This window comes from Aegilops tauschii, chromosome 7, assembly GCF_002575655.3.
Source record: "Aegilops tauschii subsp. strangulata cultivar AL8/78 chromosome 7, Aet v6.0, whole genome shotgun sequence".
In the NCBI taxonomy this organism is placed as follows: Eukaryota; Viridiplantae; Streptophyta; class Magnoliopsida; order Poales; family Poaceae; genus Aegilops; species Aegilops tauschii.
In genome coordinates this window covers 134,986,194-135,008,783 of record NC_053041.3, presented here as the reverse complement: position 1 = coordinate 135,008,783, position 22,590 = coordinate 134,986,194, and the positions used below count along the sequence as shown (strand labels likewise).

The 22,590-nt window shown below is 46.9% G+C and overlaps 1 protein-coding gene across 1 annotated transcript; it reads left to right on the top strand.

Moving 5' to 3' along the window:
- Positions 1-1,918: 1,918 nt before the first annotated feature.
- Positions 1,919-2,904, top strand: LOC109760128 (E3 ubiquitin-protein ligase SINA-like 10). The gene is made up of 2 exons (XM_073503813.1): positions 1,919-2,053; positions 2,136-2,904. Exons 1-2 carry the CDS (start codon positions 1,919-1,921, stop codon positions 2,829-2,831), a joined length of 831 nt encoding a protein of 276 aa, XP_073359914.1. The 3' UTR covers positions 2,832-2,904.
- Positions 2,905-22,590: the final 19,686 nt, after the last annotated feature.

Here is a 22,590-nt window from a genome sequence, read left to right as displayed (position 1 = left end):
GCGACCAAGGCGAAGAGGAAAACGAGAGAACTACGTATTTATTTACGGTGTAGATTCACTCATTTTGCTCCATATGTACTCCATCCCAGTGTAGTCTAGTCACTTGTTGAAATCTCTAGAAAGGCAAATACTCCTTTCTAGTTTACAGGGCTACACTAGAAAGTACTACAATAGTGGGCTCACATAGCAATTTTGTCTCATGCAAGAGCCTGGCTATATGTGTGCTCCAAGGTTCGCAACTTCCACGCTCGGGTTGCGCTTGGCTCTTCGCCTCTTCGAGAAGACGAACAATGATGTTACTACTACTGCTTCTACAGTATCGAATCCACTGCTGCATGTCCGTGCACCACGAGCGGGAGGGATAGCTTGTTGTAGTACTCCCTCAGTTTCTTTTTAGTCCGCATATAAGGTTTGGTCAAAGTCAAGCTTTGTAGAGTTTGATTAACTTTATATTAAGAAATATAAACAATCACACTATGAAATCAATATTATCAGATGCACCATGAAACGTATTTTCATACTATATAGTTTTAGTATTGTAGATGTTCATATTTTTTAATATAAAATTGATCAAACTTTGTGTAGTTTGACTTTGACCAAATCTTATATGCGGAGTAAAAACGGAGGGAGTACTCTAAGCAAAAGCATGTCCTTGTTTGCGAGCCACCGCGCGCATGGGCGAGGGAGAAGGCATGCAGTAGTAAAAATAAAGCTTCTCCTCGTTGTACGAGTTGACGCGACACATCATAGCACTGGCCCCACATGGTTGCCTCTAAACTTGGCTGAAAGACCCGCAATGTACAATACTCCATTTGCTGCAACCCCTAACATTTACCCCACCACAAATTAAAATATATATTCCTGTCTTGACTAGATGAGCGTGCAAATTACAATCACCAGGATGACAGGTAGGGCCAGAAGATTATTTTAATAAAAAAAGCTTCAAGACGGCCTCGTAGCATGGAGCCGACCCCAACGATTTTAAGCTTACAAGCACGGTACACGCTATCCTAGACTACTCTACACATGAAGGGCCTCTTTGATTCGTAGGATTTCCAAAACGCGGGAATAGGAAAAGCATGGGATTAGAGTGGAATGTCGTCTTGAATCCTACAGGATTGTATGAGTGTTTGATTGTGCATAGAAAAAACTTAGGATTCTTTCAAAGAGGTTTGAGTGGATGGAAAGTTTCCTATGAAATCTAGTGCAAATGAATTCTATGGAAAAATTCCTATGGTTTACAATCCTATGAGTCAAACAACGAAGATAGGAAAAATTCCTAAGGATTAGAATCCTCCAAAATTCCTTTGAGAATCCTTTGAATCAAAGAAGCCCGAAACTGCCACACGAGCGTCCGGATTGCGCTTGGCTCTTCGCCTCTTCGGGAAGTCAAACAATGATGGAGTACTACTGCAGTGGAGAAGTACTACAGTATGCTTCTGGCCATCTAACACGGAATGAACTGCTGCATGTCCACTGCGTGCGGGAGGGACAGCGTATAGCCAAAGCTTCTCCTAGTCATGCCAGCCACCACGCTCATGGGCGAGGGAGGGACGCAGCTTCATTGACTTACTGCTCCTGCCTTTGCGTGTATGACAGGTGGGCCCAGCAGGTGGGTCGCCCACCTGTCCTGCAGCCAAAGGCAGGTGCAGTTAAGGCACCGGAGCTCAGTCTGCAAGGGAGAGGGGGCGTTGTAGTAATCAAACTTCTCGGTCTTGTACAAGTTGACACGACAGATCAAAGCACTACACTCGATATATTTCAATAATTTGCGTTTACCGATGCATTAATTACAATGCATGCATGCATGTCGTGACTCTCCTTTTGATACTTGCATGTGTTGATTTGATGCACCTTGAAGTAGTATGAATATGTGACGGTAAAGCTTTGTAATGCCCCGGCCCTAATAAAGCGAGAGATGGTTGTGCACGAGGAGGGCGAGATCATGCAGACGGAACAGGACCCGACGATGGAGCTCTCTATGGTCTCGATGGACCTCACCTTGCTCCACTGCCCCTTGTGCCTCCGCCCCTTGAAGCCTCCAGTGTATGAGGTTCGAATATACCTCGTCCGTTCGGCTGATCGAGCAATGTGCAGGTTTCTTGATTGATGTGCTGTTCGATTGATTTGCGCAGTGCAAGGGAGGGCACCTGGCCTGCGCGGACTGTTGCGTCGAGCGCCCCGGGAACCAGCGGCAGTGCCAGAAGTGCGAGCGTGGCGGTGGCTTCGACGTGCGGAACACGGCGGTGGACGCCGTCCTCTCCTCGGCGAGGGTGGAGTGCCCGCACGAAGGTTGTGGGCTCTACGTCACTTACCACAAGCTCGCCGATCACCTGAGCGTGTGTCCGCTCGCGCCCTGCAAATGCCTCGTGCCCGTCTGCGGCTACGAAGGCCCGCCGCCAGCGCTCTCCCACCACATCAACACCGTGCATGCCATGCCCATGCATAGGATCCAGTACGGCAACGCGCTCCAGCTGCAAGTGCCACTGTCGGAGCCACGACTCTTGCCGTTCGCGGAGGAGGACGGCCGCGCATTTTTCTTGGTCGGCGGCGTGCTCGACATCGGCGCGCCTATCGCCGTGTCGGTCGTCTGCATCAAAGCGGGGGCATCCCCACTACCGCACTACATGGCGAAGCTGTGGGCGAACGGCCCGCCGGGGGAGCCCAAAGGCAGGACCGACGCTGTCAAGGTGGAAATGGAGGTGACATGCAGCAAGGATCCCGGCGATGTCGCCGTGCAGGAGCTCACCTTCTTCACAATTCCACCCAAGCCGCTGGCCGGGGCTAAGCTGGTGTCCCTCCACATTCAGATTGACAAGCTCACGTCCTAAATGATTCTACAATGCCTTCTGTGTATCTTAGTAATATGCTAATATAGGGGTTAGCTCGGTCTACTTTAGCTTAAGAGATGGTGGGTTTTGGTGGTGATGCAGCAATTACTTCGACATCAGATCAACAGTTAAAGTAATTTCCAACAGTCGAACAGATATTTTGTGTCTGTTGGATATAAAGATCCTTTGGGTAAGAAGTATAACAGCTTATATGCTTGTTTGTTCAGGAAGTGTTGCATACTTGTGCGAGTTGAGGCGACACATCAAAGTAGTACTACTATGGCTGGTCGTAATGGTAGTATCATGCATGCCAACTAGGCAATTTTGATGAGGTGTCATAGAATTAAATGAAGAAAAAGAAGGTAGAGTATCATATCATGATACCGTATCATAATAAATGCTATGCTACTTTGTGTCATGCATGGCAATAAATAGAGTACTATGTGATACTAGTACATGATACTATGCATTAGGGAGGTAGTATCATATGCATGATACTAGTATATGATACTCCCCATTACAACCAGCCTACTAGTAGTACTCCCTTCGATCCTAATTTCTCTGCGCATAAGTCGAGGCGCAGATACCAAGGAGGGCCTGGTTGTGTCTATACTTGGACAACCCATCCGACTGCGCGCCAACCAGACGAAGCTCGTGTCATGTTGGTGCCGTGTGCGGCCCACACATTAACCAAAACCTCGCGCCTCCAGCTTAGCCTCCGCGTTTTAAACTTCTCAATCTCAAGGCCAAGGAGCAACGTGAAACCTATGATAGAGCCAATCAGATGGTTGAGAACACTACAATTCGTAGCTATAGATGCGTGTGTGAGAGAGGACGAGTGCGTGCGTGCACCTCTTCTCTTCCTGTATGACGTACTAAACTCAGAGTACAAGTGTATGTGGGTGGCATCAACCTAGGGAGCTAGAGATGGTGCGTGCGAGAAGTCCCGAGAGATAGGTGTGTGCGTGGGAAAAAGGGAGAGAGATGATATGTGTCGATGTAATGCGTGTGAAAAAAAGACTAGTCTATATCTCGCCATGAGGCTATTCCTGTCGAGCACCCCAATAACCGTAAGATATGTATCCGACGGTGCCAGTTATTGCACATACACAGTAGTAGAAAAAGAAGTACTCCCTCCGTCCAGTTGAATAAGTCATCTTAGGTTGTGCATCGTGACCAAGAAGGAGGGGAAAATGAGAGCACTTAATGTTTATTTGCTAATTAATAGCATTGCATGCAATGAAGTAACCACTGCATGTCGTGTTTGGTAGTCTCGAGTCATTGAAAACATGCACGCCCTACATCTCTTATTGGTTGATGTGTTAAGAAACAAGAAACAAGGTGAGAGTTAATGCACCGCGCCTAAGTGTTTTCGGATTATTTGGTTTTCATAAGGTGACTTATACACCTAGACGGAGGGAGTACCATGACATATGCTACACCACAACCGAGAACACTTGCCCACGTTACGCCATCCGGGAATAGTGCCGCACTTTGAAACTAGAACCGTCAATAAATTTTGAGCTTGCATCTCGTCACATTCCAAATTACTACCATGCTATATTTAATTGGAAAACTGTTCACACCGATCACAACCTAAACAGTTTCCCACTTAGGAGCATATTAGTAGTACTCGGTTATAAATACTACTATGCCAAGATGACTGCACATTCCTCCTCAACTCCTCATCCACAAAAAACAATCAAGTCATTCAGCATCATTCCTTTGCCTCTGCCATGGCCAGCGTGAGTTCTGGGTCGAGAGATTTCCAACAGGGAGAGGCGAGCATGGAAGAGGAAGCACGAGAGATGTCCCGCCTCGTCGCGAAAGCAGCCGACATGTCCAGCCGCGCAGCAGTAGCAGCACAGAGGTCCCGCCGCGTCGCCGAAGCAGCACGGAGGTCCCGCCGCGCCGTCGATGTAGCAGACTAGTCCGGCCGCGTCGCGGAAGCAGCAGAGATGTCCCGCCGCGCCGCCGAAGCAGCACAGAGTTCCCGTCGCGCCGCGGCGGCCTGGGAAAATTTCTCGCGGGCAGGCGAGGACTCTTACAGGCGCATGCATGCGATCGTGCATAGCCAGATGGATTAGATCTCCGGCTGGGCGAGGTTGCAGGACGAGGCTACCGGCATCATCCGGCAACTAGGGGAGGGAAATGCGAAGCTCCGGCCGAGGGCGACCTACTGAGGGCGAAGATCGCCGGAAGGGCGAAGTAGGCGAAGGAGACCGCTGCCTTGTTGCAGAGGACGGGCGTCATCGTCAAGAAACTTATGGACGAGAATGCCATGCTCCGCATCAAGCGCAAAAGGCTGGTGGAGGAATCCATGGATGCTGCCAGGCAGCATATTAAGGACATGAAACTGATGAAAGAGATCATCGCCGCTTGCCGTGAGAACTAGTCTCCACGACCTGCAGCGCATAAAGAAAGTCGAGATCAGCGAGCCAGATCATTGTATGCGTCTTCCTTCTTCTTTTGCCCTTGTGTATTTCGGGCATAGCAGCATGTGGCTTTTCTAATTATCTGCCTAATTATGTAAGACAATTATTATCCACTCTCGTCGTCCTTATATATATTCATCAGTCTTGCTATAAGTCGCAGTAGATGCTATATAGATCCGTCGGCTCTTACATCAAGATCCGTGCAAAAATTTCTTTTTAGATTTTCTTTTTTCTCTCTTAAATCTCAGTCGAGTGAGACATAGCCACACCATTAAACAGAGGGTCGGGCGCCATTAATGGAAACCTTGGGAGAGAGGTGGACGGCAGATGGAGGTCAATGGGCTCTCCTCCCGATAAGCACGCGCAGGGGTTTGATCGCACGCCTCCCGTACTCAAATAGCTACCCTGCACGACGCCTCCTAGCTAATAAAAAAAGGGGACGCATGGCGGCACGTAAATGGTAAATAGAATGCCCATGGTTTCAATAATACTTGTGTTTCCGATTGTAACGTGACATCACTTGTTCGAAAATGACTTTGTTGATTGTTAATGTGTGCGCCTTCGCAAATCGGACAGCAAAATTACCACAGCATGATGGTGCCATGTCATGACACCAAGCCAAGTTTCATGATTTTCATGCGTGTTTTGGATTTACAGGAATTAAAAAACCAAGTTTCTCAATGTTTCCAGCCGAGCCACGACGCCCAGATGTTTGAATTTCATTCCCATTTCTTGCATGGGACCTAGAAATTTATCCGAGGACACACATGTGATTTTTCAACCAGCTTTGGTGCACTGGAGCATGTGCTTGTATTTCAAATTTGAATTATGCACACAAAGGTGACACGTTCCCTCTCAGAACCACGAGCCTTCTTGAGAGAAGCTCCGGTTTGCAAGAAACGTATACTAAAACTTGTTCCTATTCTGCCAATTTTTTCACCACAGCATGGTAGTACCATGGCATGACACCATGCCAAGTTTCATGATTTTCAGACGTGTTTTGGATTTACAAGAATTTTAAAACCAAGTTTCTCAATGTTCTTGGCCGAGCCACGATGCCCAGATGTTTGATTTTCATTCCCATTTCTTGCATGGGACCTAGAAATTCACCCGAGGACACACATGTGATTTTTCAACCAACTTTGGTGCACGGGAGCATGTGCTTGTAGTTCAAATTTGAATCATGCACATTAAATGACCAAAAACTCAATTAATGTATAAAAAAGGCCAAACGAACGCGGAATAATTCCAAAATTTAACAGGGCACTCATGTAGTTCTATGTTGCCTCTGTAAGGAAACTTAAGGGGGGCAGCGTATATCGTTTCACACTCAAAGGTGACATGTTCCCTCTCAGAACCACGAGCCTTCTTGAGAGAAGCTCTGGTTTGCAAGAAGCTTATATCAAAACTTGTTCCTATTCGGCCAATTTTTTTACCACAGCATGGTAGTACCATGACATGACACCGTGCCAAGTTTCATGATTTTCAGGCATGTTTTGGATTAAAAAGAATTTTAAAACCAAGTTTCTCAATGTTCTCGGCCGAGCCATGATGCCCAGATGTTTGAATTTCATTCGCATTTCTTGCATGGGACCTAGAAATTCACCCGAGGACACACATGTGATTTTTCAACCAACTTTTGTGCACGGGAGCATGTGATTGTAGTTCAAATCTGAATTATGCACATTAAATGACCAGAAACTCAATTAATGTATAAAAAGGCCAAACGTACCCGGAATAATTCCAAAATTTAACAGGGCACTCATGTAGTTCTATGTTGCCTCTGTAAAGAAACTCAAGCGAGGCAGCGTATATTGTTTCCCACTCGAAGGTGACACGTTCCCTCTCAGAACCACGAGCCTTCTTGAGAGAAGCTCCGGTTTGCAAGAAGCTTATACCAAAAATTGGCCAATTCGGCCAATTTTTTTACCACGGCATGGTAGTACCATGACATGACACCATGCCAAGTTTCATGATTTTCAGGCGTGTTTTGAATTTACAAGAATTTTAAAACCAAGTTTCTCAATGTTCTTGGCCGAGCCACGATGCCCAGATGTTTGATTTTCATTCCCATTTCTTGCATGGGACCTAGAAATTCACCCGAGGACACACATGTGATTTTTCAACCAACTTTGGTGCACGGGAGCATGTGCTTGTAGTTCAAATTTGAATCATGCACATTAAATGACCAAAAACTCAATTAATGTATAAAAAAGGCCAAACGAACTCGGAATAATTCCAAAATTTAACAGGGCACTCATGTAGTTCTATGTTGCCTCTGTAAGGAAACTTAAGGGGGGCAGTGTATATCGTTTCACACTCAAAGGTGACACGTTCCCTCTCAGAACCACGAGCCTTCTTGAGAGAAGCTCCGGTTTGCAAGAAGCTTATACCAAAACTTGTTCCAAATCGGCCCAATTTTTTAGACAGCATGTTAGTGCCATGACATGACACCATGCCAAGTTTCATGATTTCCTGGCGAGTTTTGGATTTACATGAATTTAAAAACCAAGTTTCTCGATGTTCTCGACTGAGTCACGACGCCCAGATGTTTGAATTTCATTCCCATTTCTTGCATGGGACCTAGAAATTCACCCAAGGACACACATGTGATTTTTCAACCAACTTTGGTGCACAGGAGCATGTGCTTGCAGTTCAAATTTGGATTATGCACATTAAATGTCCAGAAACTCAATTAATGTATAAAAAAGGCCAAACGAACCTGGAATAATTCCCAAATTTAACAAGGCACTCATATAGTTCTATGTTGCCTCTGTAAAGAAAATCTGGGGGGAGGCAGCGTATATCGTTTCGCACACAAAGGTGACACGTTCCCTCTCCGAACCACGAGGCTTGTTGAGAGAATCTTTGGTTTTGCAAGGAGCTTTTACCAAAACTTGTCCCAATTCAGCCAAAAATTATATACATATGAAAACAGGGTTTAGATTATCCCGAACATCTCGCCACCTAGACCAATGTACTCTAATTTGAATTCAACCTAAAATGGATACAAATATTTGAATTGGAGTTCGTTTGTTACATGTAGTTCATAGTGAAATATGATTACTGCTATATGCATGTTTTTTGTTAACAAGATAATATTTAAATGATTGTATAACTTGACAACAATCGTATTCAAATAAGGAAAATTGATTCAAATTTAGTCCATATGGTAGACGACAATATATATGTTCATAGGGTGGAGTAAAATGTTCATATATGATGGAAGATGAAAATGTAGGACTACATAACGTGGATTCAAAAATTGAAATTCGAGATCCTGGCATTTGTAATCATATAAAAAGGGGCATGACTCTTTCTTTTGGTGGGAATTGATTTGTTTTTTGTTGTTGTGGAGGGAAGTGCGAATCGATTTGGTACTGTACAGGGTAATCTTGTTCTCCCGATTTTTTTACATTTTTCTTGTAGTTTTTTCAATGACATTTATAGCAATACAGTAAAAGGGGACATGACTCTCTTGTGTCTTGTATGAATTGTTTTTTTGTACACATTAAGTTTGTTCTGCCGAACAAGGAATCCGCGCCTTGTTATCCTGAAATTTTCAAGCTCGAGTATCTTTTGTCTCATCTGCTTTGAAACTCCCGCCTCTTCAACCCGCGCCGCGCCTTGTTATCCCGAAATTTTGAGGCGCGCGAAAACTCCCTCCTCATCCGAAATTGGTCCCGCAGCCCACACACGTGAAATCCCCCTTCTACCCCTCAGCCGGAAATGCCGGCTCGACGTAGCGGTGTCAAAACTGGTGGGGGTACGCTGGTAACTTACCCTACATTTCGGACAAGCACATCGCTAAGCCATGGCTCCCCCTTACCTTCCCCTTCGTCCCCCATTCGTACACCGAGGCCGCCAAAACCCACAAAACCCCACGCTCCTCGGTCGGCCTCCCGACCGCCGCCCAGCCGGAGACTCTTCCCCGACAACGTCGTCCACCGCAACAGCTCGCCGTCCCTCATCCACCACACCGGATGAGGATCCATCGTCGATCTCGTCGTCTCGCCGGATCAGCCGCCCCGTCCTCCACCTCCAAGGAGCTGCCCCGACGTTCGCCTTGTCTATCGCGCCACTTCCATCCCCACGGCGCCGTCTTGACCTGCCCCACCGGAACCGCAACACCCTCACCAATTCCTCCGATGAAGCCGAGGCCAACTTGGCGCCACCAAGGAGGTTCTGCACTCACCGCTGCATTTTATCTTTTATTCGGGGCTGCCGGTGCTCGACACCGAGCAGCCATGGCGGGTCTCCATCGATGGTGCCGTCGCCGGCCACTCATCCATGGTGTCTCTCCCCCATGTCGTTGCTTCCTCGGCGGTGACTTCCACACTTGCACTAGTTGCAGCTGCTCCGGCTCTCGCTCGTGCTGCTGCTGCTGCTCCAGCTCTTGCTCGCACTGCGGCTCTGTTCTTGCTATTGGTCGCGCAGCTGCACTGCTCTTGCTTTCGTTCGTGCTGCTGCTCTGCTCTGCTATTACTGTCGGTTGCGCTGCTGCTCCGCTCTTGCTCTTGTTCGTTCTGCTACTCTCGCTCGCGCTGCTGCTGTTGCACGAGCTCCGGCAGCTACAGGAGTTGCTAATTTAGCACTCGCTCGCGGTTCTGCTGCACGACTTGCTCTCTACTAGTGTGTTCCCTACTCGAGCGTCTGCTGATTTAGATCATTGATTCTCTGCTACTAGTGCTCGAACGCCCTAAACATCTATTGCAATGCTCTTGTACTAGTTCAATCCGTTTCGACTGTAAAATTCAGTTTTGACTGTAAAGTTCAGTTTCTTCAGTTAAGTTCAGAGTAAACAGTATTTACAGCATCTGTCAGAGCGGCCGTGGCGCGGCTGATGCGTTTTACATCTAGCACTTTTTGGTGATGTATTTTACATCATCTATTGCAGATGATATTAGAGTCCCACTTTAGATTAATGTTGTCTGTCTTGTCCTGCTTCAGCCTCGCCGCCGTACACCTCACCGGAGCTGCTCCAACGATGGAACCGTCCATCACAGCGGAGCAGTACCCTCGGCGCCATTTCCAGAGGCCTCAGATCTTCTTCCCCGCCTCCGACAGTCACACCAGCATCACCATCCTCCACATCCAACCCAATGATGCTGAGGTCGACAAGGCCATGCCAAAGAGGTTGTACACTCGTTGCATCACTTTGTTACTCTGCATTCACGTCGATCCCTCAGGGATCCTTTGCTATGGAACTACTATGGTACTACTATTCGTGCATTTGGTTAGGAGTGGAGCAAAGCAAAACTGGAGTATTTTTTCCTTTGGTGTCTCTTTCAAAGAAAAATGGTAGGAATTTTAATATCCAGTTGGACGTCCTTTTCAAATTAATATGCATGAAGAACAGGACTAATTGCATTACTGGCATAATAAGATTCTTATTTTTTTCATTTTCACGTGGTTTGACTTTAATTTGACCATGTTTCTCAATTCCTGTGTTCTTCCAATTCATGTGAACCAAACACCGAGGTTCACAGAAATCCTATGTTTCCAAATGCTCTGTTTTGCACGTGCATTCCTATCCTATTCCTGTGTTTTTCCTGTCCCTGCGTTTATAATATCCTCCAATTCTAAGGAGCCCTTACATATTTACTTCACTTTCAGATAGGCGTCAAAGAAAACTCTGTGTGTTATTTCCTGCTCCCTGCCGTGCCGTTATCCACCCCACCTGAGGTGCACCATCGACAAAAGCGTTCACTGCAGCAGAGATTCCCCGTGCAAACTTTCTTTCGCTGCCTCAGATCATCTTCCCCGTTGCCGGCAACCACGCCAACTGCATTACCATCATCGATTGAGCAGATGAACCTGAGGACTACACAGTTCCGGAAGAGAGGTCGCAGTCTTTCGTGTTTGCTTACGTTATACATCAGCTATTATTACTTGCTACTTTATCGTTCAAACATGAGTTTTAAAATGCCCGTGGGTCTCATATCAAGGCAGCAACGAATAGTATCGGTCTACTATCTGGTTCATCTGGGGTCTTCTATGTGGTTCATGTTGGGTGGGCAACAAACAGTAGATGATCCATTGTCTATCTTTTTAAACTGAAGCTATAATCTACCTGCTATCATTAGTTTGGGATCTATCCACTCGTTTGCTACCATCAGTCTTGATTTCTGCATGCACCCCTTAGGCCTTACAAAATCTAACTAATTTTTTATTATGCATGTTAGTTATTGTACACAATCGTACTGAACATGTAGAGAAAAAGAGAAGACCGTTGCGCGGGAATATAATGTCATGCAGACGCCGCTCCATGGTGGGCGAAGTGGGCCCCCCTCCCGCCATTCCAGATTGTATTCCAGAGGAAGATAACTATTTAGATGGGGATTCAGAGGGAGCCGACCAGTCCTATTTACCACCTGAGGTGTTTGCTCTAACCTGGCATGCTGATGTTGGTCATATCATGCATATGGCGCCTCGCATTGCTTACATTATACATCTTATATGTCATCATCTTAGTTTAGATTTGCTTTATGTGAATGCCACCTGTTTGGATTCTATATCATACTCCCACCATTCCTAAATATTTTTCTTTTTAGAGATTTCAACAAGTGACTACATACGGAGCAAATGAGTGAATCTACACTCTAAAATATGTCTATATACATCCGTATGTGGTAGTCCATTTGAAATCTCTAAAAAGACAAATATTTAGGAACGGAGGGAGTATATGGGAACTATGAAATGCCATCTTCTTTAGCCAGGCATCATATACGTGAATTATGCAATGCCATCCTATTTAGCCAGTCATCGTATATGTGAATTGTATCATGCCATGTTTTTTTCATAATGTATTTCATTTGTCAACAATGTTTATACATTCATCTACTCTTCCTGTGCATCAGCCATTTGGGTCGATCATGGGAAAATCTGGAGTGAAAAACAAGGTCTTCTGAGCAGTCAGTGCTACCTGTCGATGCAGATTTCTTACTGGTTACAGATAGCTCCTCAGAGGAGGATTCAGAGACAAATGACCAGTCGTATCCCCCTTGCCGGTGTCAAAACCGGCGGATCTCGGGTAAGGGGTCCCGAACTGTGCGTCTAAGGTCGATGGTAACAGGAGATAGGGGACACAATGTTTACCCAGGTTCGGGCCCTCCCTATGGAGGTAATACCCTACTTCCTGCTTGATTGATCTTGATGAATATGAGTGTTACAAGAGTTGATCTACCACGAGATCGTAATGGCTAAAACCCTAGAAGTCTAGCCTGTATGACTATGAGTATGATTGTTCGCCTCTACAGACCTAGCCCTTCGGTTTATATAGGCACCGGAGGGAACTAGGGTTACATAAATCGGTTACAAAGAAAGGAATCTTCATATTTAGTCGCCAAGCTTGCCTTCCACGCCAAGGAGAGTCCTATCCGGACACGGGTAGAGTCTTCGGTCTTCGTATCTTCACAGCCCATCAGTCCGGCCCATGGCTAACAGGCCGGACGCCCAAGGACCCCTTAGTCCAGGACTCCCTCAGTAGCCCCCGAACCAGACTTCAATGACGAGGTGTCTGGCGCACAGATTGTCTTCAGCATTGCAAGGCGGGTACCTCCTCCGATGACTTCAAAGTGATGTCTTCGGCTTTCCATTTAATGTCGTACCCCTCGGCTTCTACGTATCAACAATTTCAGCTTCCACGTGTCAAGCAAATGTGAGAGGTCAGGGTGTTTTTACACATATCACCCCGGCCCTATAAGGAGGAGTGTCTATTTAAAGAGATTTGATCTCATATCCATTCAGCACCATGCGGAAAAATCTTCAGAGCCTGCTAGGAAAGACCACTCCAACATGACTAGCGTTCCCAGCTCTTCCTCCCGCCCATGCGTCCCAGAAAAAGGAGATTGGGAGAAATGTTATGTATCCCACGGTCAGCTAGCGAAGCTGCAAACACAGGGATTTCTTCCCCCCGCGGATCTGGTCCCTGTTCGGGCTGGATTGACCTCCTTCAATGGCGAGGCCCAGGCAGAGAATTTCCCCAACCCATCTGGTGGGAGCGAGTGTGCTTCGTCCTTTATCTGCTAAGAGGTGTCGGATTTCCAATTCATCCGTTCCACAGAGGGCTTCTGGAGTATTATGGCCTCCAACTGCACAACTTCACTCCCGCCTCCATCCTGTATATTGCGGGTTACGTTGCTCTTTGTGAGCTGTTCCTGGGTTGTGAGGCTCATTTTGAATTGTGGAGAAAGCTGTTATGTCTCGTCCCGCGTAACCACGAGGGATCCATATTTGAAGTGGGCGGAGCCAAGGTATGGCGCATCGCCGAGACCGGATACCTGTCCATCACACCAAAGAAAGCATCCGAAGAATGGTCTTCCGAATGGTTCTATATCGAGGACGTCGCACTTCCTGACCAAGTTCGGAGGGGTCTACCCGAGTTCACAAGCGTTCCTTTGAAGAAACGCCACAGCTGGCGCCCTCGAAGCCTCGAGGAGGAAGATAGTGCGGAAGTTCATCAACTCATGAGCAAGATAAAGACGCTTGCCCAGTCCGGATTATCAATAGTCGAGGTAATAGCGACTTCCATAGTACGGGGGTTCAGCTACTCCAATACAGAGGGCTTCCCATGTGGCACTATAATGGGGAGGATGACGCCTCCCGCTGTGGCCGAAAGGGTCCGAACACCCCCGCCACTCTGGCCAAAATATTAGCCGAACTGTTCAAAGGGGAGGAAGAGGAATTTCTTCGTATCAAGCGCAGAGATGGATTTTCCATGTACAATCCTCCTAGCTGGGTAAGTCCCAACCCCTCTGCTCTACGTACTCCACTCCCTGAGCCACCTTCAATGAATATTAATCCGTCCATTTATAACAGCACTGGCGAAAGATCTCCGAGGGACTTCACAGGCCCGCCCCGCAGCTAGAGGGCCACAACCGGGACCTTGACCCTGGATTCAAAGAGGATCCGGATATATTCGTGGTGCTCGAGGATGGAGTGTTTTACCAGGCGAGCTATGATGGCACGGAAGTGGCCATCACCGCCGACTATCCCGGTCTTTTCCCTGCTTCGCACGTAAGTAATCAGGAGACATTTCCTCCGAAAGAGTTCCCTCGTACTGCCTCACCCACCGCACTGTTTTGCGCTCAAAAGGGGAGGCGTTCGGCGCGCCATGCTACCCCCGAGGCTACTCCAAAGAGAGCGGCCCCCATGCCGGGCAAGCCTTCGAATAGGAAGGCCAACGAAGGCACAGCCGAGCCTTCATCGAAGAGGTATGGATTTGGCCCTTTGGCAGTCACATCCAACTGTGACATTGTCCGCCGTGTCTTATCAAAAAAAGCGTTCGCCGGACTATGTCTTGGGATCTTACCGGCCGCGCCTCCACAAGTCAGGTTCCTGACCCTGCCTTAAATGCAAGGGCTGATACAGGAGTGACGCCAGATTGTCCCTCGGCAGAGTTGTCGCATGATGTATACGTCACAAACTCGGAAGTGGAGAGTGCCATGAATCATCGGCACCGGAGAGCCGTTCTACGCGACCCCGGCTTTACGAACGAGGCATTCAATGCCTTCAGCTCAGCTGATCTATATATCCAAGGTGCTCGAGACGGACTTGCCAGAGCCACAGACCAACATTTAAAAGATATGCGGGTAAATTTATATTATACAAAACCGATAATCATATACCAGTAGCCCCCGAGGCTTGAAGCAGTTAATACAACTGATTTAAGGATCATTGTATAACCAGGCGCTTACGGAGAAGAACAGCCTGTTGTCTCAGGAACTAGAAAAGTGTCGGACCCACCTAACTGCTGCTACCGCCGAACACGAGAAATCCAAGAAGGCATCACCTCGTAATGTTCCCCTCCATCAAGAAAACATAATTATATACCGGCAACGCTAACACTGTTGCTCATCTTATAGCAGGATCGTCAGATAAACTGAAGGAGCAACTGGAAGCCAGCCAAGCGGAAGAACAAGAAGCCAAAGGGCTGTTGGCCGCGGGCGACCGTGTGCTGACACGAGTCAGAGATGAGAAAAATAAGCTGCAGGATGCCCACACCCAGCTGGGCGAAGAATTGAAAGATGTACGGGCCCAGCTGGCTGATTCCGTGAAGGAAAATAAGAGGCTGCGCGGCGGCATATTTGGTATGTGGTCACACCTACCTCCGTGTAGTTCGGAGATGAAAGGAACTGATAGAATTATATCTGTAGGTATGCTGACCGGCCGTCCCGAAGAGGGGATGTCTGGCATCTCAGGCGATCTGCAACAAGAGCTGTCACAAATGCACGAGCAAGCTCGGCATGCGATGCAAAGTGTTGCCAAGGCTTTATGGCCATCCGCCTCCCCTCCAGGAAGAATGGAGGAGCTTATAGAGCTATTCAACGGAGCGCGGCGGCGCTTTCGATTATGGAAGATATCGGCCTACCGGGAAGGTGCACAAGAAGCCTGGGCCATGGTAAAAACACGGTATACCAAGCTTGATCCAAATCATATGGCCCGGGTCGGACCTCTAGGGTCAGATGGGAAAGAAATTCCCGTGAATTTGGTGTATGACCAAGTAGAAGTAGCCGCCAGATATTCCCAATAGGATTGTAAGTTAGACAGCCTATTGGACGGTATAGAGGAGGAAATTTGTGAGTCCAAGTGACTATGTACTTTCCTTGACGTATTTGTCCCTAGCCGGATTGTAAAACGATTGTCATGGCAGATCTTTTCGCTTCGACCTCTGGACCCGAAGGTGCAGAGTGTTTTCGAATACTCGAGCGGCAAAACATACCAGGGTATGCATGGAAACCAGGCGCAGGGGTCATAGTTGCTTGAACAGACAAGTTGTATCCGGCTAGCTATGTTATATTACATTGTGATTGTAAGAAACATCTTCCAGAGAGAATAGTTCTGTTAAGGGTTCCTTTCCCTGCGTGTACATGTGTTAATGTGCACGTCCGAACTGTGATTGAAAAATCGCAGTATATTCAACATCTGGGGTTCATATTTTAATGACTGTAAAAACATCTTTAGTTCGCCGACCGAATATTCCCTTAAGAACGCTAGCTTTCGGCTTCACCCAGTCTGAGGTACACATCCAGATGACCCGGCAGTAACAATCGCAGAGGTGCTCCCTTTATGCCCTAGCCAAACTAATGGGAACGTAGGGCATAAGCACATGAGCTAGGCAACCCAGCTTGGCCAAAACTTAAGTCATATCGATGCATATAAATGGTGAAGAAAAGGTACATATGGGGAAAACGTGCATATGTGATGAGCTTGATGCTCGAAAAATAGCAATAATAATCTTCTGTCAAAGAAGCCCCCAGGTATAATTGACTCTTTGTATGTCACAAGCGCACGGTTTAGCCGCACGAAACGCTTTAAGGCTGAAAAGGAAAAAAGCTAAAAAGAGGAAAAGTAATGGAAACAATAGGGAGAAGGAGACGAACAAAGAGGTCGGCGCTAGTCATAGAATCTTCGGAGTCTGACCGCATTCCAAGGGTTTGGCTCTAGGCGATTGTCTGACGCATCCCGCAGGTGGTATGCTCCTCCGGTGAGAACTTCGTCACTGATGAAGGGACCCTCCCACTTGGGCTTGAGTTTGTCCTTTTTCTTCTCCGGCGGGCGTAGAACAAGTTCGCCAACATTGTAACTCTTGTCCCGCACTTCTCTGCTTTGATACCTGCGAGCCTGCTGTTGATAAAATGCTGAACGGGCTTTTGCAATGTCGCGCTCCTCCTCCAGAGCATCTAAGCTGTCCTACCGATCAAGCTCGGCCTCTCTCTCTTTGTACATGCGCACTCGAGGTGAGTCATGAATAATGTCGCAGGGTAACACAGCCGGTGCGCCGATCACCATGAAGAAAGGTGTATATCCGGTAGTGCGATTGGGCATGGTCCGCAGCCCCCAGAGTACGGAGTCGAGCTCCACAACCCAGTGCTTGTCTGATTCTTTCAAAGACCGCACTAGTCTAGGCTTGATGCCGCTCATAATAAGACCATTGGCTCGTTCGACTTGACCTTTTGTTTGCGGGTGATAGATGGAGGCGTAATCGAGCTTAATGCCCAGATTGGCGCACCAGTTTGTCACCTCATCGGCTATGAAGTTGGAGCCGTTATCGGTGATGATGCTGTGTGGGACACCATAACGGTGTACAATGCCGGATATAAAGTCTATCACTGGTCCGGCCTCGGCCTTTTAACTGGCTTGGCCTCTATCCACTTAGTGAATTTATCCACCATGACTAGCAGATATTTTTTTCTTATGGCTTCCTCCTTTAAGGGGTCCAACCATATCAAGCCCCCAGACCGCAAAAGGCCAAGTGATGGGGATTGTTTGCAGAGCGGTGGGTGGCATATGGCTCTGGTTGGCGAAAAGCTGGCATCCGACGCAACGTTGGACAAGGTCCTGTGCGTCTGCTCGGGCCGTCGGCCAATAGAAACCTATATGGAACGCCTTGCTTACAAGGGCCCGAGCCGCGGCATGGTGATCGCCGAGACCGGCATGAATTTCAGCCAAGAGCTGCCGCCCCTCTTCCTCGGAGATACATCTTTGGAGTACTCCGGTAGCACTGTTCTTGTAGAGTTCTCCATCGTGGACCTTGTAGGCTTTAGAGCGCCGGACAATGCGGCGAGCCTCATTCTGATCCTCAGGGAGTTCTCACCTAGTAAGGTAGGCCAAGAAGGGTTTGATCCACGGGGCAATGACTGTAATTATGAGATGGGCCGACGGTGTTATTTCGGTGGCTGAGCCCCCGATGATATCGGTGTGTTCGGCATCCAAGGTTATAGCTGAGTCCGGACTATTGTTGCCACTCTCCCCTTGCCACACCACGGACGGCTTGAAGAGCCTTTCCAGAAAGATGTTAGGTGGGATGGGGTCGCGCTTGGCACCTATGCAAGCAAGGACGGCCACCGCTTGATTACTTTCTCGAGCCACAAGATGGAACTCGAGCCCCTCGAAATGGGCCGAGGTTTTAAGAACGGCGTTGCGGTAAGCTGCCATTTTCGGATCTTTGTCATCGAAATCTCCATTTATTTGAGATATTGCGAGGTTCGAGTCCCCGCTCACTTCCAGGCGTTGCATGCCCATGGAGACAGCCATCCGAAGTCCATGCAACAAGGCCTCATATTCGGCTGCATTTTTGGAGTCTGTGTATAATATTTGAAGTACGTACTGAACTACGTCTCCAGTGGGGGACGTTAGGACAACGCCCGCCCCTAACCCCGCCAGCATTTTGGAACCATCGAAGTACATAACCCAGTTGGAATACGTGTCGTACTCTTTCGGTAGTTCGGCCTCTGTCCATTCGGTGACAAAGTCAGCCAATACTTGGGATTTGATGGCCCAGCGCAGCTTGTATGTTATGTCGAATGGGAGGAGCTCAATGGCCCACTTAGCAATCCGACCTGTCGCATCACGGTTGTTTATTATGTCATTGAGTGGTACTTCGGAGGCCACCGTGATTGAGCACTCTTGAAAGTAGTGTCATAGCCTCCGGTATGCCATGAAGACCGCGTATGCTATTTTTTGGTAGTGAGGGTACCGGGATTTACAGGGTGTGAGGACAGTGGATACATAGTATACCGGTTTCTGGAGTGGGAACTTGTGTCCGTCCTGCTCTCGCTCGACGACGAGCACGGCACTCACCACCTGGTGTGTTGCCGATATGTATAATAACATGGGTTCACCGACGTTCGGCGCGGCCAGGATTGGGTTGCTCGCTAAAAGGGCCTTTATTTCCTCCAGTCCGGCCGTTGGCGCATCCGTCCACTCGAAGTGGTCGGTGCGTCGGAGAAGGCGGTAGAGTGGCAATGCTTTTTCTCCCAATCTGGAGATAAAGCGGCTTAAAGCTACCACGCACCCCGCAAGTTTTTGGACCTGTTTAAGGTCTGTTGGCGTAGCCAATTGTGACAAAGCTCGGATTTTGGCTGGATTTGCCTCATTCCTCTATTGGAAACGATGAAGCCAGCAGTTTTCCAGCGGGGATGCCAAAATCACACTTTTCCGGGTTGAGCTTGATGTCATATGTACGGAGGTTGTCGAATGTAAGACGTAGATCGTCTATCAGTGACTCGACGTGCCTGGTTTTGATGACGACGTCATCCACATAAGCTTCAACTGTCTTGCCGATCTGTTTCTCCAAGCATGTTTGAATCATGCGTTGGTAGGTGCCGCCAACGTTTTTGAGCCCGAAAGGCATAGTGTTGAAACAGAAAGGCCCATATGGGGTAATGAATGCGGTTGCAGCTTGATCGGACTCCTTCATCTTGATTTGATGGTATCCGGAGTATGCATTGAGGAAACACAGTGAGTCGTGTCCTGCGGTTGCATCAATAATCTGGTCAATGCGAGGGAGTGGGAAGGGATCCTTAGGGCAGGCCTTGTTGAGGTCTTTGAAATCGACGCACAGGCGCCAGGATTTATCCTTCTTTGGTACCATCACCAGGTTTGCTAGCCAGTCGGGGTGTTTTATTTCTCTGGTGAACCCGGCCTCCAGTAACTTGTCTAGCTCCTCTCCCATGGCTTGTCGCTTAGGTTCGGAAAAACACCGCAATGTTTGCTTGACTGGTTTATATCCCTTCAAGATGTTAAGGCTGTGTTCGGCCAACCTGCGTGGGATTCCTGGCATATCAGAAGGGTGCCAGGCAAATATGTCCCAGTTCTCGCGCAGGAACTTGATACGTCTCCAACGTATCTATAATTTATGAAGTATTCATGCTATTATATTATCCATCTTGGATGTTTAATGGGCTTTACTATGCACTTTTATATTATTTTTGGGACTAACCTATTAACCCAGAGCCCAGTGCCAGTTTCTGTTTTTTCCCTTGTTTCAATGTTTCGCAGAAAAGGAATATCAAACGGAGTCCAAACGGAATGAAACCTTCGGGAGCGTGATTTTTGGAACTAAACGTGATCCAAGAGACTTGGAGTTGAAGTCAGGGAAGCTTTGAGGTGGCCACGAGGCAGGGAGGCGCGCCTGCCCCCCTGGGCGCGCACCCCACCCTCGTGGGCCCCTCGTGGCTCCCCTGACCGGCTTCTTTCGCCTATATATATCCAAATAACCTAAAAACATCGGGGAACAGAATAGATCGGGAGTTCCCCGCCGCAAGCCTCTGTAGCCACCAAAAACCAATCGGGTCCCTGTTCCAGCACCCTGCCGGAGGGGGGATCCCTCACCGGTGGCCATCTTCATCATCCCGGCGCTCTCCATGACGAGGAGGGAGTAGTTCACCCTCGGGGCTGAGGGTATGTACCAGTAGCTATGTGTTTGATCTTTCTCTCTCGTGTTCTTGATTCGGCACGATCTTGATGTATCGCGAGCTTTGCCATTATAGTTGGATCTTATGATGTTTCTCCCCCTCTACTCTCTTTTAATGGATTGATTTTTCCCTTTGAAGTTATCTTATCGGATTGAGTCTTTAAGGATTTGAGAACACTTGATGTATGTATTGCATGTGCTTATCTGTGGTGACAATGGGATATCACGTGATCCACTTGATGTATGTTTTGGTGATCAACTTGCGAGCTCCGTGACCTCGTGAACTTATGCATAGGGGTTGGCACACATTTTCGTCTTGACTCTTCGGTAGAAACTTTGGGGCACTCTTTGAAGTTCTTTGTGTTGGTTGAATAGATGAATCTGAGATTGTGTGATGCATATCGTATAATCATACCCACGGATACTTGAGGTGACATTGGAGTATCTAGGTGACATTAGGGTTTTCGTTTATTTGTGTCTTAAGGTGTTATTCTAGTACGAACTCTATGATAGATCGAACGGAAAGAATAGCTTAATGTTATTTTACTAGGGACTCTTGAATAGATCGATCAGAAAGGATAACTTTGAGGTGGTTTCGTACCCTACCATAATCTCTTCATTTGTTCTCCGCTATTAGTGACTTTGGAGTGACTCTTTGTTGCATGTTGAGGGATTGTTATATGATCCAATTATGTTATTATTGTTGAGAGAACTTGCACTAGTGAAAGTATGAACCTTAGGCCTTGTTTCCTAGCATTGCAATACCGTTTACGCTCACTTTTATCATTAGTTACCTTGCTGTTTTTATATTTTCATATTACAAATACTCATATCTATCATCCATATTGCACTTGTATCACCATCTCTTCGCCGAACTAGTGCACCTATACAATTTACCATTGTATTGGGTGTGTTGGGGACACAAGAGACTCTTTGTTATTTGGTTGCAAGGTTGTTTGAGAGAGACCATCTTCAACCTACGCCTCCCACGGATCGATAAACCTTAGGTCATCCACTTGAGGGAAATTTGCTAGTGTTCTACAAACCTCTGCACTTGGAGGCCCAACAACGTCTAGAAGAAGAAGGTTGCGTAGTAGACATCATGCTCTTTTCTGGCGCCGTTGCCGGGGAGGTGAGTGCTTGAAGGTATATCTTTAGATCTTGCAATCGAATATTTTTGCTTCTTGTTTTATCACTAGTTTAGTTTATAAAAGAAAACTACAAAAAATGTAATTAAGGGTGCCTCATATGCTTCATCTTTTTAATGTCTTTCGTGAAAATGATGGGAAGGAAAATTGTGCTCAAGTACTAAAAGAAGAATTACATAGAATGCTTGGCATAAAATATGTGAATGATGAGCATGATTGCAATGTTGTTAGTATGAATTCTTTGAATACCCATGATGCTAATGATATGCAAAGCCACAATCTTGGGGATGCTATGTTTGATGAAGATGATATGTTTAGTCCCCCAAGTTTTGATGAACAAATTTATTATGATGAAAGCATGCCTCCTATTTATGATGATTATTGTGATGACACGTATGCTATATAGAATAAAGATAACCATGAAACTTCTCATCATGATTTTAATTTTCAATTGTATTATGCTTTACATGATAGTTATTTTGTTGAGTTTGCTCCCACTACTATTGATGAGAATAAATTTGGTTATGTGGAGAGTAATAAAAATTCTATGCTAGTAGATCATGAAAAGAATGCTTTATGTGCTGGTTATATGGTTGAATTCATTCATGATGCTACTGAAAATTATTATGAGATAGGATCATATGCTTCTACATATTGCAATAATATCAAGTTTCCTCTCTATGTGCTTAAAATCTTGAAGTTATGCTTGTTTTACCTTCCTATGCAAGTTGATTCTTGTTCCCATAAGTTGTTTGCTCACAAAATCCCTATGCATAGGAAGTGGGTTAGACTTAAATGTGCTATTCATATTCTTCATGATGCTCTCTTTATGTTTCAATTCTTATCTTTTATGTGAGCATCGTTGAAATCACCATGCCTAGCTAGGGGCGTTAAACGTAAGCACTTGTTGGGAGGCAACCCAATTTTATTTTTGTTCCTTGCTTTTTGTTCCTGTTTAGTAATAAATAAACCATATA